This window comes from Pagrus major, chromosome 1, assembly GCF_040436345.1.
Source record: "Pagrus major chromosome 1, Pma_NU_1.0".
In the NCBI taxonomy this organism is placed as follows: domain Eukaryota; kingdom Metazoa; phylum Chordata; class Actinopteri; order Spariformes; family Sparidae; genus Pagrus; species Pagrus major.
The window spans coordinates 26,350,222-26,368,346 of record NC_133215.1 but is presented as its reverse complement, the minus strand read 5'-3'; the positions used below and the strand labels follow the sequence as shown (position 1 = coordinate 26,368,346).

The following is an 18,125-nucleotide window of genomic DNA, read 5'->3' as shown; positions in this document are numbered from 1 at the left end:
AGTTTGTGAGTTACTGGGATTAATGTATAATTAAAAAGTGAGTAATAAACCCCTGTGAGTTACGCTATGGATGACAGGACTGCTAATTAGAAAAGTTTAAATGTCACTCACTCACATTCATATATATTCATGTATCGCACTTGCATGAAATCAGTGACATCTTCATTGAGTCTACAGTGCAGCAGCACATGTGAAGATGATGGCAGATTTTTTCTCATCTCCTTCGGTTCTTCAGTTCTGCTCACACACACACACACACACACACACACACACACACACACACACACACACACACACACACACACACACACACACGCAGTAGGTAGAATCATTCACTTACACACCTTCAACACATCCTGTGTCCTTCACCCGTGACAATGACAGCGAGCAGAGGTGAAAGACGAGCCAAACAGTGACAGTAGCAAAAACTTTGATACCTGACATGCTCTGTATTATTTTAGGTCACTATCATATATGCCTTTCTCACTGGACAAAAAAAAAAGAAAAGGAAAATTAACATCTAAACGTGAATGTCCTCACAGGAATGACTTGAAAAAGCTGTCCATCTAGCTAACGTTAAGTCCCAAATAGATTTCCAGACTATTTAGAATTGCAGGAGGATGTATCCCGTATCTTCTTAGTTATTCCAAAATCCTAAGCCGGTCACCATGGCTGACGGCATGGTTTTCCCCTCATAAAAGTTCAATCGGATGTGTGTGAAATGCATTCAACACCCCCAGTTTGCACTCTCATCCCCATTAGCACAATATTCTTTCATAACTAAATGTAAGGCCAGGTGATTTGTAATTCTGTATGCTGTAGTCCTGTTTTAAAAGTTGTAAGCATACATTTATGATTATTGGAATAATATCATGAATTGCAGTTAATTTGGCCGGGATAATCATGGCATGAAACTTTCATATCATCCCATGCCTAATGTTAATGGCCCTTTGATTTTCTTGGTGTCATTTAAAAATGATCTGTAATCACAATATATCACTTTTTAAGATTTTTAAGACAGTACGTACAGCACACAGAAACCAGACACTACCATGTCACTTCCAAATTGATCACCTGATGTCTGTGAGACATGGGCAGACAAACGAGTCAGGAAGTGAGAAACTGGTGAAGGTGAGATGCCAAGACGAGGAAGAGGCAGGACAGAGGCGAGCAGAGTGAAGCGCCTTCAGTCTCCAGTGTCGCAGCAAAGCTTCTGCTGCATGTGAGGACGATGAAACGAAAGGGGGAAAGACGAGGAGCCAGAAGACAAGAAGCCAGAACTTATGTGTGTGAGTGTGAGAGAGAGAGAGAGAGAGAGAGAAACAGAGAGAGAGAGAGAGGGAAAGAGAGAGGACAAGATACTTGCTGGCCTGGAGTTTTTAAAAAATCTAAGACAGGAAAATGTGTATATGAGTGTATGGGAATGGGCTCCCCTTTCTCCTCTCTTTCTTCTAATGTGTGTGTGTGTGTGTGTGTGTGTGTGTGTGTGTGTGTGTGTGAACAGAGCAGGACGCCCATTCCCAAAAGGAAACATCTGTACATTCCAGACAAGCTGTGTAAGAAAGACGGAGACCGAGAGAGAGAAAGAGAGGGAGAGAGAGAGAGCGCTCTCCTCTGCTAAAAACATCAGCAGATGAAACAGGACAACATTTGGACGCTCCAATCCCATGAGCTGATCATTAGTCCGACACCTCAGCCCATGTAATGCTGTCAACATCACTGACAGACGTGTGTGTGTGTGTGTGTGTACTACTCCACTGTATACAAAAAAAATCTTTCGGATCTCATGGCCGACACTGCAGAGACTTGAGGAGCTGAAGTAAGAGAAGAGGTGTGTGTGTGTGTGTGTGCGTGCGTGCGTGCGCGTGTGCGCATGCACGTGGGTTTAACATGACCGTATAATGTGACCTTCACCATATCTATTAGCAATAGGCTCCCGTTCTCTCAGCTACCTCTGGACACACATGGTTTTACTTACACACGCACACAGTAGAGCACACTTGAGGTATAGGCTTGTGCATAAACACACACACACACACACACACACACACACACACACACGAGGAGCACACATATGGTTCTGTTTTACTAACGGTGTGGCCAATGATCTAACCACTCCTTATAAGGCCCGTCTGGTGCCACTTATTCTGAGCTGGAGGATGAGAACGAACACACACACGAACACACACACAAACACACACACGAATGCACGCACGCATGCACACACGCACACACACACACTGAGTCCTCATTGACTACTCTGTGCTCGGGCAGAGAGGAAAAGATAAATCTGAAGAGACAGAGAGATGTAGGAAATGAAAAAGACAAAGAAAGCCATTAAAACAGGATTGATACTGGTTTGACTTCATCCGTGTACACGAAATTGAGAACAAAATAATGTTTGGTGATGAAAACTGTGATGTAGGTCTGATTGTATTGTAGCGCAGATTGATATCTGCTGCATCGTGGTGGCAAAGTGGTCCAAGTCCCTGTAAGTGAAGGCCAGCGCTCCACTAACCCACTAAACACAGACTGCTCTGTGGTCGCTTTCATCCCCCTCAGCCTGCCTGGCTGATTCCTGCCTGCTGCTGCCTCCCTCCCCCAGTCAATTCTCCCAACATCTTTCCCCTTTTTTTTCCCTCTGTAGCTCTGCTGCTTTGTTTATATTCAAAGGCTGGGCAGACCTATAGAGTCTGATGGGAAGGGAAGCAGGACGGGGTTGAAGATGATGGAGTTAGAGGAGGACAAGGCAGGTGTGAAGGGGAGGCCCAGGAGGAACCAGCGGTGAGCGACACTGGCCAGGTCTGGAGAACAATCGCTCCACTGTGGGCTGCCAGTCCTAGCGAGGCCCTTCTCCTGCACACACGCTGCCAGCCGGCATCTCATGCCTGGGCCATAAGTGGACGAGCGGGCGGGAGGGTACTTTCCCTACTGCAGGAAGAGAGGGAGCATGAAATTAGGGGAATGGGTCTAGGAGTAGGGGAGAAGGCGGTGTTGATTGAAAAAGTTTGGTCTGAAAAGCCCAACATTTTGCTTCTCAGTCTGGCTGGCCGGGTCACAAACACTCTCCTCTTTAGAACATTCTGTCCATTTTTCCAGCTGCTGCTGCCTGGGTTGTCTGGTGTCCAGCTGGCGAGTGAAGGGCAGCTGTGTGCAGTGGTTTAACACACTCACTCACAGAACGACGCACACACACTCACACACATGCTGTCAATGCATGCAGGGAAAACAAAAATCCTGTAACACTGTATTGTGCTCATTGCTCACTCTTTTTCTGGTAAACGAAACTGCACGAGTCCCACTTATCTTGAAGTCATAAACTGTGGGCTTAAACCGAAAATGGGTCTTCGGCCTGCAGTACATCTGGGGTGTGACTATATGCAAAAGGAAAAAACAACTAGTTATTACTTCAGGCATGATCTCAATAAAAAAAGGAAATAACTATATTTTTATGTAAAACTGCAAAAAGTCATAACTTTAAATCATATACGAATGTGTCAAATCTGTCTTTCTTGCTCGTTTCTATTAACTTGCACACACACACACACACACACACACACACACACACACACACACACACACACACACACACACACACACACACACACACACACACACACACACACACACACACACACACACACACAGAGAGAATGCCAAGAATTAGAAAACCCTGGTAAATATCCCTGACAACTTGGCAGTGAATGGAAACAAATGTTTGGAGTAAACAATGGCGTAGTGGGACCAGCTTCTGCTTCTCTACAGTGTAACATCTCTTTACAAAATGCCTCTTCAAAGACTTAAAAATCATACATGCTGAAATCTAAACAACATAAATGAATACGGATGGATATTATTTCTTTGTGTCGGCCTCCACTTCACTCTAAACATTCATGTGTACACCTGGCCTCATTCTCACCCTACGTATTGTTATAAAAATAATTTGTGTGTGAAATGGCATATGCTCGGATTTTGTGTGCCTTGTTTATGCATCTGGCCCCTGGACCTTTCAAATCTACAAACGAAAATGTAAAGGACGGCTGCACTCTGCATTTGAACTTTGACATGATTGATGTGTGAACGTCTGAAAAATGGTAATGTAAAACAGCGCCGATCCCACTGGATTCGACTGATGTCACCCTCGTGCCACAGGGACGCGCTAATTAAATGGTAAATGTTGAACACAATTATCATTTCCTTAATGTCACAATTTATTGAGCTGCAAGTATAAACAGCCATTTAATTTTTTTTTTTTCCAGTGTCCTTCAAGTTACGACAAGATGCTGTCATCAAAGGTGAGATAATCAAATGTTAAGTACAGTTTAAATTTTCTCTGTAGTACATAAAATGTCTCCAAGCAAATCTGAATCTGCAATTCAATTCAAATTTCCATAAAGGAAGCACATTAAAATATGAATCAGGGTGTTTCAGTGTTTCCATCAACTAATGCTATGCTAATATTTTCAACTAGTGACGAGATCACATTTGTTATTTTATTTAATGAATATATTTGTCCACACACAACCTTTTTATTCTCATTTTTTTGACTCTCTGGGGACGTGGGGTCTAACTGGGAGTTCAAACTCTATAGGAACAGGAGGTACATATCATAAAACAAGAGTCTACAGCCATGCTTGCAGCTCTGTAAGGCCTTAATTTTTTTAACGTAGGTAAACCTGTTTTAAAATGTGGAGGAAAAGCAGGGTTCAGTAGAAAGCAGCAGATCAGACCACCAGACTAAATCCAGAAGACTTTAAAACATGTTTTAAAATCTTAATCAATACAATTCTGAATAAGACGCATCATTTATTCCAGAGCTGATAACGAAAGTTGCTAAGTAGTGAGACATCTCACTTCTTTCCAATCTCTGTTGAACGACCAGTCAGCAGACAGGCACGAAAGCCACAACAATGGATCTTTTTTATAATATTTTACTTCAGTCTCTCTTTCAAACTCAGCACCGACTGAACGATGTTCAAGCCTCTCATTCAATATTTCTTATAAAATAGACACTACAGTGAGCCGTACATCTGGTGACACTTTTCATTATCATCATTTTCCGTCATCACTGGCAGTTGAAGACTCGCACAAGGTTTGGCAAATGTGAAGCACTGCATTGTGGGATTGTTGACAAAGTCCTGAACATGCCATGGACACTACTTTCTTGTTCCATTGTGTAATTTTTGAGTGCATAACAGTATATAGTACATGCATTTACACTAGGGCTGCACAATTAGTTGAAATATTTTCATAACTGCAATATGGCTAAGTGCAATATCCAAACTGCAGAAGTGTCAATTTCTTTTGATAAAAGTAAAATGTGTGAAAAAAACAGCATTATAATGAAGTGCTGTGGTGCTGCAGAGACGGCCTTTCCAACAAAAGTTCTTCTCCAAACGTAAGAAATCATGTTTGTTTGGTACAGACTCCAACAAACGTCACGTCATGAATTTAATACCTATTTCATCAAAATGAAAACTGTGGTGCAAAAAATGATCATTCCCACTAATTGTGAATCAAATCTCAACTGTAATACCTGTCAAAATAATCACAATGTAATTGTTTTCAATATAGTGCTGCCATAATTTGAACAGTCAAAGAACTTGGCTATAACAAAGCCCATGTTTATCATCTCAGTCGAGTGTGTTAGCATGCCAATTTTTCCTTGTTAGCACTAAAGACAAAGTACAGTCAGTGAGAATGACCAAAGTCTTGGACAAACTTAAGTTTTGATGTGATAGATGAAAAGTTCAGGCATCACCAAAGTGCAACTCATCCTAAGGAGAACATGAATGATTGTATCAGATTTCATGGCAATTTATCCAATAGTTGTCAAGATATTTTAGTCTGGAGAAAGAAGGTAGACCATTGAAATGTATCTGCAGCCAACAACTCAAAGCCTTTTCAGTTTGTGTCAGTTTGGCTTTGTTGGTTGACCTTGCCAATAAAACACAGACACAGTGATGGCACTTTTCTCTGCTGTTCTTTCTCTGTCAGCCTGGTGTAGTGGGGGAGTTTACATGCAAACAGCAGATTAAAGGACGTGTCTATCCTGTGTACACACAGGGCGGAAATCAGGTTTTTGCACATTTGCACAGTTAAACAATGTTTGAGATTCATGAAACATAATCACATCTAAGCACAGCAGTGTAAAACTGACACAAAGACTGTTTGCGCATATTTTTAGCCTTGACTCGACATGTTTTTTTATGCATTTGGCTCCAGGCAGGGAGGCCATGCAGACAGCACTGAAGTACAATTTATCTGCTTGTAGAAGTGTGAAGCTCCACATAACCTGATGCAACAAGTGAAACAGAGAGAGCAGGAAGTACAGTGAGCGGGATTGGGATGGAACAAGCAAACAGCAGAGAGGGCAGACAGCACAATAATGAAGTCCGTCACCCAGCAGTTGAATAATCCTCCAACACGATGGACACAAGCAAAGCCTCAAGCACCCTGATAGCGCAGAGGTCGGCTGCTGGCGCAATCCGCAGTGAAAACTAAAACTACCTCAGCTCCACACCATAAGCTGGATGTAAGTCTGCACCACTTCATGTTTTGCTTCTTATATTGACTCTGTGATGTGTCTGCTTGTTTTTCTGGTTGCATCAGTTTCATGTGTGGCTTTCAGGTCAAACTCAAATGCGACACAGGTCCACAGATATGGATCCTCTGTGCACTATGTCCTTGTTGTAAAGTTTCAGTTACATTTTTCTTCCAACTGTAACAAGGTTGGAACAGAAAACGACATGGGACAGGGACTACATGGGTGTTTCCTGTTTAGTGATGGCAGACAGTGTGCATTCTTGACTTGAAAATGAAAATGCAAAACAGGCCTTTTGAATTACACATGACATTGAATGAAAATGGAACTGCTGACTTGGTTCTTATTCTTATTTGAGTCACTTGTCTCAAAAGACCCTTATTAGCATTTAGCTCATGCAGCACTGAGTGTTATTCTGAAAAAACTTTATGTCTGGGAGTCTGCACAGTGTGAACAGACTACACAAACAGGGTGCGTTTCTGTACTTCTCTCAACACACACACATAAACACTCTTGTCCTGGGTGTTTAAATCTCAACACAGAAGGCAAAATCCAATTATCGTTCTCTTAACTTCTTTCTAAAAGGAACAACAGGGAGACAACAGGGAGACAACAGGTTATCGAGGTGGAGCAAAAGTCAAGTGTTTGCACGTGGTTTGTGCACTTTGTCCTGCTCCCTCCCTGCCTCGCACGACCCAGTCGAAAGGTTAAGATTTTAGATTGGCTGCATGCAAAATTATTAAAAGATGCTTGAAAATCTTCTATTCATATTTTGTCCTGTCAGTAAAATAAATAAAAAAGAGATTGGATTTAACACGGGGGAGCGAGGGAATGCTTCTTTAAAAAACATGTGAGAGCATCTTTGCAAGTGTACTTTCCTCATGAGGGTCCACCAGTTAGCCTTGATTACCAATATGCTGAATGAATCTTTAATGCAGGTATAAAGCAGGAAAGAGTGAGTGAGAACAGGCTTGTGATTCCTTCCACTGCAAATCTAACTTATTTATCTCTAACTTCTGTATCCTTTGTATCCAGCGGCCTTTGAGACCATTACGGCCCACGCCATCTTTTGACCACTCAACCTGATCAGCTCGACCGCCCCAGGGAGGAAGAGAGTCGGAATAAGAGAGCCACGTTAATCCAGCTCGGTTTAAAGCTGCTCCTGGCTAATATCTGGTCGCAGGAAAAGGAAATGGACTAAAGGCGAAATCAGAGACTGTTGTGCCCACAGAGACCTGTCCCCACCACAGCAACTCGGATCAAGCTGTTGCACTTGACAGGAAGACCTTGTTCTGAGCTGACAGAGTGCAGGCTACACCTGCTGGACGAGGAGAGGTGGACTCTGTGTTTGTAACATCGACGCTTGGTGCTCACACACAGTCGAAGTTTATCGACAGTGTTTCCCAGATGTCAAACTTTAAATATGAAGATGCCGACCACATTATCATCACCATCATGTTGCTGCTGTTTACATACACCCTGATGCAGATTCAAAAGATGTAATTTAGTATGTTTTAGTATATTTGTATATAAATAACTGCATTATGTTCTGTAATTTGTTTAGCATGAAGGAGTTTACAAACTTTCATTTCATTATGCAACCCTGTGTTGATTAATGACCAGTAAATGACCTTGTACCTTCATTTTGCAGCCCATGAACATTGTGACTGATCTGACACACACTACAGTCACTTCTTAACTGTCAAACCTTGACTCTTGTAGATGCTGATTAATGGTGTGAAATACATTTAGAGGACTTGCATGAAAAAAATCAAATCAACATGCTTTGAAAAGTAATGCTTTATAGTTAGTCTGATGGAGCATTTAGCTGCAAGCATTTTTCAAGTAACTTTTTAAGATGACAACAAATGGCTTCCTCTGCAAGCAGGAAAATGAATCTCCAGCTGGGTTCATCAAGGACAGCTTCCGCACCTGTATTTCATCCTCTGTGTTACCCTGTTAGTTCCCATTTCGTGTGTCTGTCTCTTTTCAGGCTTTTCTGTTCATGAACACAGCACATCTGGCAGAGCTTTGGCAGGAAGTATTGCAGCCAACTGTGTGATTGATGCCCACATGTGCACAAAAAGCCTCGGAGTATGTCCGTTGTGTTGGTGTTACAGGGTGTGAACAAAAAAGAGCTGCAGTGCTACAAACTTACAAGAGTTAAATAACTTCAAAGATATAGAAAGACTTCAATCTAGTGGATGTTACATCACCTGCGCGCACGCACGCACGCACGCACGCACGCACGCACGCACGCACGCACGCACGCACGCACGCACGCACGCACGCACGCACGCACACACGCACGCACGCACACACACACGCACACACACACACACACACACACACACACACACACACACACACACACACACACACACACACACACACACACACACACACACACACACAGAAATTAGTTCCTTCTTGTGAAAACTAATTCCTTCTTCAGCCTGCTGTGTCCCCACAGCCACCCAAGTGGGTTAATAATGAACCAAGACATCTTAGTTTCCAGCAGTTAATAATCACAAGTACATGGACACACACACACACACACACACACACACACACACACACACACACACACACACACACGAGCATGGGAGCTGTCTCATCTTCCTCTCTCCCCGTTTCTTCCCTCGTTCTTTGCTTCTGTGAATGATGTCATTAGTTACTATTGCCATGGTAACACAACAAATTCTCCCTTGCGTATAGCACGTATGTTCAATCTTTCCTTCCCCACTTTATTAAAGTCAGTGAGTGAGTGCGTCTGTGTGTGTATAGGTGGTTGTATGGTCGGCAATTGACTGGAGGAGGAGAGGGCCAGAGATAGAAAACACACAACAAAAAGCGGGAGACTGTTTCCTCCATCTCACTGCCTTCAAAACATGGCAAAGGAACCGTTTGGTGTTCTTAGGTAACTTCTCTGTCGAAGGCACTTTATTTGAATTACTGCAGAAAGATCACAATATTCTTAAGAACCATTTTTTTCAGATACTAACTAGTGCCTAGCCCTTTTCACACGACACTCGCATTATCAGAAGGACCTCATGTGATTTAGAAATCACCACCACACGTCTGTGTTTCGTGTGGCACATTTGCACGGGATAAGCAAAGTCTCCGTTTTGCTTCTTTTTATCGACATTATCTCCAAGATATGTTGTCAACTTCGGTGAAGTTGGAATGATATTCACAGATTTGAACTTCCGGGATAAATAACTCATACACAAAACGTTGTCAAAACACAAACGATACCTCATTCATTCATAATAGACGACGAGCTGCAACCTAATTTTCATCTGAATGAGCTGGACAAATGACATTGGTCTTTATGTGCAGCTGCTGTCAGGCGAGTGTGCAGGGAACGTCTACAAAAATGAAAAGTTTCCTAATTTCCCCAAAATGACTTCACAAATCTGTGGTCTCCCCGGCGAAATATGACAGGTAATATTTGGTGGAAGTTTTACTTTGCAAATTAAAGACATGGCCGATTCACACGGGATTAAGACGTCCTACAAGTTTATTAAAAATTACCAGAGGTCCACAGGTAATACTTGTCCGGTCGAAATAGGGCTCAAGAAACACTTCTCATTTCCCTCCCTAGCACCTGGTGGTGTCTAAAATGTACATACCACATATTTTCACATAAGACATGGTCTCATCCAGTGTTGCGTGGCATTGCTATTGAAAGTAACTTGTTACACTACAAGATTATTGACATTAAAACGTCACTTGTTACTTTATAATGTTGCCTACTGAGAAAAGTAGCTTGTTAGAATACTTTTGTTTGACCAAGAATGAAACCCTCATGTTGCTGCTCATATTGTCCAGAGGTTGCAAGTCTTCCTTGAAATGTATCGACTCTACTGACATTGAAGAGAATATCCCATGACCTGCATGGTAATAATAACGGGAATAAGAGATGCAACATCCCCAGCTCTTCAGTAATATTTTATATTTGATTTCAAAACATAAAGCCGAATGGGTGCAAGGGCGCAAATATAATAAGTTCAGACAATATGTAATATTTTGTATTTCAACTGCAATGAAAAAGGTTTTATTACTTGAGGAAGATGAGAGTAAACAGAAACCGAGGGTACCTGACAGGAAGCAGCTGAGCAGGCTTTTAGCTGCTAACGATCAGGCAGCCAACTTAGCCAAGACATAGAGTTTAAGCAGCTGCCTCAATGAAAACAAGAAAACATGTATACTCATAACAACTAACGACTAATGAACCAGAAGTTGCCCTCTCTGCTCTGCCATCTAGCTAGCTGAGTTAAAGGAACAAAAACAGTGCCAACGCATCAGAGATTTTCTTTTCTTTTTTTTGTGGAAACATAAGAACTAGGGAAATGTGGTGAAATCCTTACAGTGATGGATTACTAATTTGAATTGCAAAAGTAAGGCTTTACTCATTTACAACAAAAAGTAATCTGAGTACTCCCTATGCGGGACCCAAAATTCATGGTCTAATCCTTGTCAAAATCGTACATTAATTGCATTATTCAAATAAGACAGCACAGTCCAGCTATGCTAGGTCACATGTTCTGGTTGTGGAATTCACAAGGTAACTTCTGGGTGAGGATTTTGAAGCAATCTCCTACATCTGTGGTGCGACAGAACGTCCTAGCACCATAACTTTACTGGAGGCTGAGTCTGCATTTTAAAGCAGTGAAACCTTTGTTGTTTAAACACAGGGTCAGGAAGTACTATCCATGATAAGAGAAGTTGAGATACGATCGGTATAGCTCCTTTGATAGATGTATTAAAAGCTGGGCCCCATTTATAGAATGTGTCGAAAGCATAACTTTCTCCTGAAATCATTTTCGCTTACACACCTAAATTCACTTGAGATCATGTTTTATGTATTTCCTTTTAAACACTGCTAAAACAATCAGGAATGGTCCACAATATTACACACTAAAAAACACACTCTTAAAGTATTAATGAGTAGACAACCACAAAACAGAAGAGTTGTTTTTATCTAGTAAGTCAACAGTAATATAAAACTGACACCAAAACTCTCCAAGTATACTGGGTCCCTCTTACCCCAGTATTGCGTCAGTGCTATATCGGCCCACACTGGGTACATTTTTAACCCAGTGGTTTTGACTGTGTATATGGTTTTTTTCTCTATACTGCCAACGTAAACTGAAAATCTATAAATAAAATGTAAAAGTGGGCGAATTAGAGATTGAGTCTGGTCTGTCCTACAGCTGTGAAGCCTCATGACAGTGCAAAGTCAAAACTGCTCCCTGCAAATAGACATGTTTGAAAAGCACATCACCACGCCTGCAGTATGTCTCTCTCTCTGTGTGTGTGTGTGTGTGTGTGTGTGTGTGTATGCATCTTGCTGCCATGGTAACACCACAAAATTCTCCTGAGCAGGGCCGATAGGACCGTGGTGTGTGTGAGACCACGACTGTGTTTACAGTTTAGATAAAGGGTGCACTGCTGAAGACAGTTGTCAACAACTGAGGAAGGTTCATTTGGAAACTAAATAAATATTTTGCTATTTGCCCAACATACAGTATTGTGTCTTTACTAAGTACAGATTGTGATCGCTAACATTCACCTCAAAGCACAGCCGAGCCAAGTAGGTGAACCTCAGGCAACTACAGCAAAGACTGATGATGGCTGACTCAAGTCTGACAACACACAGCTCGGCCTGACCAATGCCGCACACCTCTTAAGTTCATGTTCAACAAAAAATCAAATGACAATCAGGTCTTCAGCCATTTTTCTTTACTTTTGTTTCCTGGCACCTGCAAAGCACCTTGTGGGGGTCTCCTGGCCTTTATGAAAAGTCTTCTGAACTTGCTCTGTAATCTAAAATGTGAACTCCTCTACAATGTGTTGGATGGAATTCAACTCGGACATGGCCTCTGGGTTGTTTTCTAGCTGAGCTGAGACTTCAGCTTGAGCAGTTCTGTATACGAAGGGTCAAGTCCCTCAAGCAGAAGAACTAGATGTTATCAGTTTGTGAGAAAATGTGTTTTTATAACCTACTGACCGGGGTGACAGATCTTTAAAAGGAAAATAACAGCAATTACATGGAGATCTGAAATACTAAGGGATCACATTCATTTTAGAAGTTCACCAACCCCTTGCCTTCCACTGAGAACTGATTAGCTATTACAAACTCTTTACTCTCAGACACATGTTGACTGATTTTTAAATTTTCTTTCTGTCTGCTGTCCCAGGACAGACACAGTATAGTGGTGATTTGTGCAACAGCAATCAGCTTACTAAAGAAAGGCTACAGAGCCTTTAGAAAGTAAAGAGATCATTCCACAAGCATTTCCCAGAAGTGACTTCAGAGTTACATAAACTGTCTGCATGAAGTGCGAAAAGATTTTTAGTATGTGTGCGGGTTGGAACAGATGGACTGGTGTGTAAGGGGAATGCTTTTCTCCAGCTGCACTCCGCAGCATGTTAAAATACTTCATTACCACTAGATGATTTTGTTTACCAGGGGCTTGTCTAAAACTTTTTCATTTGGGCCAGGTAGGGGCACAGAGGAGAGGAGGGGACGCACCATCACTTCCACTTTTCAATCTTTTCTTGTGGTTTTTATTACTGTCCAACCTTTCAGTTCATCAGATGAAAATCTGTTGCTTATACTGCAACTGAAAGGAAAACTGTGTAACACTACAGTTTTGTGGTTGCCAACACATTTTGACATTAAACAGAAATGTTGCAAAATTTAGAGTGGCAACATTTCAATACTTTCAGGTCTTGGTGAAATAGCCAATCAGAAATCAGATTTTTTTCTTATGAGTTCAATAATCTAGACCCTAATAAATGCCAGATGATTACACACACTCGTAAACACAAAATAAAGACCACAATGCAGTAAATGAGGGTCTCTTTATACAGTAATGAAGTGCATGAAAAATAGCAGAAATTCTGAATTAAAAAGCCTTCTCTTCTCTCTTACTCCGTATGTCTCCGTAGTGATTCACAGAAGCATATGAAGGTCACATTGTGTTGATGTATTTGTTAGAAAAAATGAACATCAAAAGTTTAGCCTTCATCACTTGCCACAGAAAAAGGTCTTCTGATAAAATAAAACTGTCTACTGAAACTGTCGAGTGGTGAAATCTGTCTAATGCCAGCCACACTTTAATTAAATATAGTGGTGATCCCCGCACTGCAATAACTTCTTACTACAAGAATGCACACACACAACCAAGTGCAAACCAAGATAAGCTTCAGTGCATTTTGATTTGAACATCATACTGTCTTTCTTTATTAATTTATTGACATAAAATTAATCTGCAGTTAATTTTTAATCAATTTATCAATTAAAACCTACAACCACAATGCGTAACTATTCTTTACCTTAAAATAACAGCCTCGAAATCATGTTGATGGTACAGTGTCTTGTAACAGGGTGAATGGTGTCTCTATCACTTGTTTCTGCACTATGTAACTTCAGTGAGAGGGTAGGATCACAGCGTTACATACATGTTTACTTCAACATACAAGTTTTCAACGCATAACTTTGTTATGACGTCATGAGTTTTATTTGTAGTTAGCACCAACATTACATCTGACAAATTGTTACAGACCTGGGATTTGTATACGACAGTGGTGTTGCACTCAGAAATTGTGGGGGGCACCAAATCACACAAAATGCTAATGTTGCTTGAGGTAATTTTTCCTGCAAAAATTCTAAATGTTTTTTCTCCAGCTGTAAACTGAAATTGTAAACGGAATATATGAGAAACAGATTGATTTATAATAAAAACAATCATTAGTTGTGGCCTTGATCTGCAAAAAAACTATCAAGAATCTACAGTGAACCTTACTGATACTGACACTGTGAATGAAGAGTCACAGTGATACACAATGTAAATGTCAGGCTGCTGCAGCAATCTCAGACACATAATCTATGTGTGATCCAGACAGGCACTTATCTGGCCATGGCGTGCATACACCTAAGGTAACATGACATTTGTCCATAGACAGACACCACCAGCACAGCTGTAGGCCTGTTACTGATTTACAGCTTCTCTCCTGGTTGATGTTTAAGGGACAGTTTTGTTCAGATCCACTGTTTGTTTTCTCCTCAACAGTCTCAAATTCAAACACAACAGTGTCAATAATACAGTGGAATGAATTAGGGCTGGAAAAATATATCAGTATTATATCGTTATTGTGATGGGAAACTATATATAGTCTTAGATTTCTGATATTGTTATACGTCTTGTCTTTTAAAGGCTGCATTACAGTAAAGTGATTTTAATAAATTTTTTTAACCAACCATCCTGTTCTTCTTGTTCTAATACTTGCCTTTACCCACTTAGTCATTATATCCACATTACTGATGATTATTTATCAAAATCTCTCGAAACTTTTATTATAATATTTATTTATTAAGTGTCTCATTTTAACAGCCTATTCTCATACCTAAAACATCAGTTTGACTGTATTTACTGCAAGAAATGCTGGGAAAAATAATAAGATTCATGGTAGTGACTGGGAAAACTGTACTCTACCATACTACATTGATAAAGATGGCTTTAGGAGGGCATACTATCTTATTATGTGTGTGTGTATATATATATATATATATATATATATATATATATATATATATATATATATATATACCTTACCATTAAGTGCCAGCGAGTATGACCTTTTAAAAAATTCTTCAAATAATGAGTGAATAGGTAATACAGGCCGAGCACTGCCTGCAGCGTTATAAAAATGAACATTGTTGAGTTCTCCGCTGGGTCTTGGCTGGATGTCTCTTCCTGCCACGGTCGGCCATGAAATCAGAGATAATTAAAGGTAAAATATCTGATTTAAATTCCCTGCTTCTGTCTATAAGGTGGCAGCTGCAGACAAGAGGCCAAGTTAGTGAGGACAGTAACGATTCACCTCCACATATGGCTTCTGCTGGTACAGTAGGACCAAGGAGGTTTATCTAGACTGATGCAATTAGCATGAGAGTCTGACATGATTAGAGACACATCCTGCCGCAGGGCCTGTCTGTGATTAACATGGCACCCAACAGAACACTCTTCCTTTCTTGTGCAGATACTCTCACTAAATAGCAAGTGATATTAAGAAGCCCTGCTGAGATGAGAAGGAACAGTTTGAATACCTTCAAAGCAATAACAAATATTACCAATACACCCGCTGGCTTTTATTTTGAAGAATTCTAGCTGAAACACAGTTTTCTAAAACATGAATTTATGATATTCAAGTGCTCGTTTAGCCAGGACTCTAAATTAAAGAAGTTCCAAAATAATGCACGCGGACACCGAGCCTGGTACATGAGGTAAAGTTAAATAAAAGAAGGTAGTGTAAGGGGAAATAAATAATTGATAACATATGTCTTCCATCGGCACAGAACAGAATGTTCTCGCTGCAGCAGCACCAGAGGTTGAAGACAGATCTGCACCACAAACACCACGTTCAGCTTCTCTGCTGACCGACTTTAAACTAGCAAACTGAGACACACACACAAACACAGACACATGCACACATGCAGTGTCACTCTGGCCTTGGACAGAGGCCTGCGCCACACAAAAGAGGTCACCTCGTAAAGAAAGTCCTGCAGTACTCATTTTTTAGGCATCCAAAGTTTGCATGATTCCCTTAAAATACTTCTGCATATTTTTCTCTTTTGTTTTTAAAAGCGTATAGTGATGCACAATGATGATTTGGTGCTAGTTTTTCAATGCCACATTAGTCCGATCACCACATCTGTCAGAGTGCCTACACATGACTGCAACCAGCTAATGATTTATTCATTATTGGCTGATCTGCTCATTATTTTCTTTCTTAATCAATTAATCATTTCTGTCTCTGTTAGAAGATTGTGGAAAAAAGGCCTTTCTTAGTTTCCCAAAGCCAAAGGTCAACATATTCAAGATGCTGGGTTCCTTCAACTAACAGAAGTAAAAAAAAAAGAAAAAAAAAGAAAAAAAGGGAAAGATGTCCAATTTCCATGTAGAAAAGTAATACATGTATATGATTACAAAGCTGGAACCACCACAATGTTTGGCCTCAATGCCTCACTAGTGACTCCAATGATCATAATCAATAACCAAAAAAGTTGCTTATTTATATTTATATTCTGTCAATCAACCAATCGATTAAACAATCAGTGTTTCAGCTCAACAACAACAAAGCAGAGATAAAATGAAATTCTCTCGAGCTTCATGATGCAAAAAACAGTGATGTGGTGTCAATAACAACATTGTTTTAACCTCTATAGTGACATCATGGCAGAAAAACACCAACATGAACAAAAAAAACTTTCTTTCATTGTGATTTTTTTTCACTTCCATGAGTTTCACCTCTTCCAGCCATTAAAACCTGGCTGAATGCATGTGATTTTGAGTGTAGCCTCCACTGTACATCCCTGCCCTCTGTACTTACAGCACGCTGGTGGCCAGCGGGATGTCCGCCGCAGCTGGGGCCCTCTCCAGCCCGATGTTGGAGCAGTTGACGACGCAGGACGGCTGGGGCACGGCCGGCGCGCAGCTGCAGTTAACGGGACACGGGCTGCAAGTTCTGCCGCCGTCCCCCTGCGGCCCGGAGCCCCATGCCTCCAGGCAGCAGAGCGCCACAAGCAGACTGGAAAAGAAGCTAAACCTCGGGACGCAGACGCCATGTTTTCGCTTGGATAAAGTCTGTCCATTTCCACAAGGCATAGCTCACTCACATCTCATCGCCTCTGATGGTGTAAGTCCTCTCAGTGTGGGAAGAAGGAACTAAATACACGGGACAAAGGAAAACACACGCGTCCTGTTTTCCCTCTCATGTGAGGAGACAAAAACAGAAGAGGGATGTAAATATTTGTCACCGTTTTCTCCTCTTACGTCTTCTTTAAACTTCTGGTCGGGTCCCCTTCCTCTGAAAATCTAACGGGGCAGCTCCACAATCCTTTCAAGGAAAAAAAGTTTTGGAGAACTTCCTCTCTCCTCCTCCTCCTCCTCCTGCCACTGGATGCAGTTCCTGGAGCCGCCGCTGGGAGCAGGCTCTGATTCCTACTTGAAGTATTAAAGGTGCACTATGTAGTTTTGGGGAAAACTTTTTAATCAGCAGATAAAAATCTTCATTGAATGATTTTTTTAATTTTATTTTTATGGCTAAACAAACTAAATAAACAAACTCTTTGTTTTCATGGCTTAATAAACTGAGTAAACAAACTGACCTTAAAGGACAACACAGTTTCATACTGTTTTACTTTGTTTATATGTGGCCGACCCTGCCACCTTTCTAGCTTCAAACAGTGTTCTGGGACCTTATTTTCCTCTGAGAACAGCTTGTTTATTCAGTTATGGAAAAGATAAATATTTTTGCGTTTGTATTATTACCTCATTCATATTGTAAATATTAAAATTCTTCTCTAAAACTACATAGTGCTCCTTTGATAGACTAATATTCTCTTCTTCAGAAATAACACCTCTTCAGACTTGTATGAGCAAAACTTTCAAATAAAATAGAAATCATGACAAGTTAAAAATAGTTACAAATGAATGATGAATATAGCATTAGTGTTTATATTCAATCAAGTCTGTTCAATAATATTTATGGTCTTCTTACAATTATA

General features: G+C 40.8%; 1 protein-coding gene across 1 annotated transcript in view; it reads right to left on the bottom strand.

Moving 5' to 3' along the window:
* The window catches only part of pkd1a (polycystic kidney disease 1a), a 75,337-nt gene extending 57,939 nt beyond the window's left edge, over nucleotides 1-17,398 (bottom strand). The window contains exon 1 of the mRNA XM_073472130.1: nucleotides 16,949-17,398. Coding sequence (XP_073328231.1) covers nucleotides 16,949-17,223 — 275 coding nt within the window. The 5' untranslated portion in view covers nucleotides 17,224-17,398. The remainder of the gene's footprint in view (nucleotides 1-16,948) is intronic.
* Between the last annotated feature and the right edge of the window lie 727 nt (nucleotides 17,399-18,125).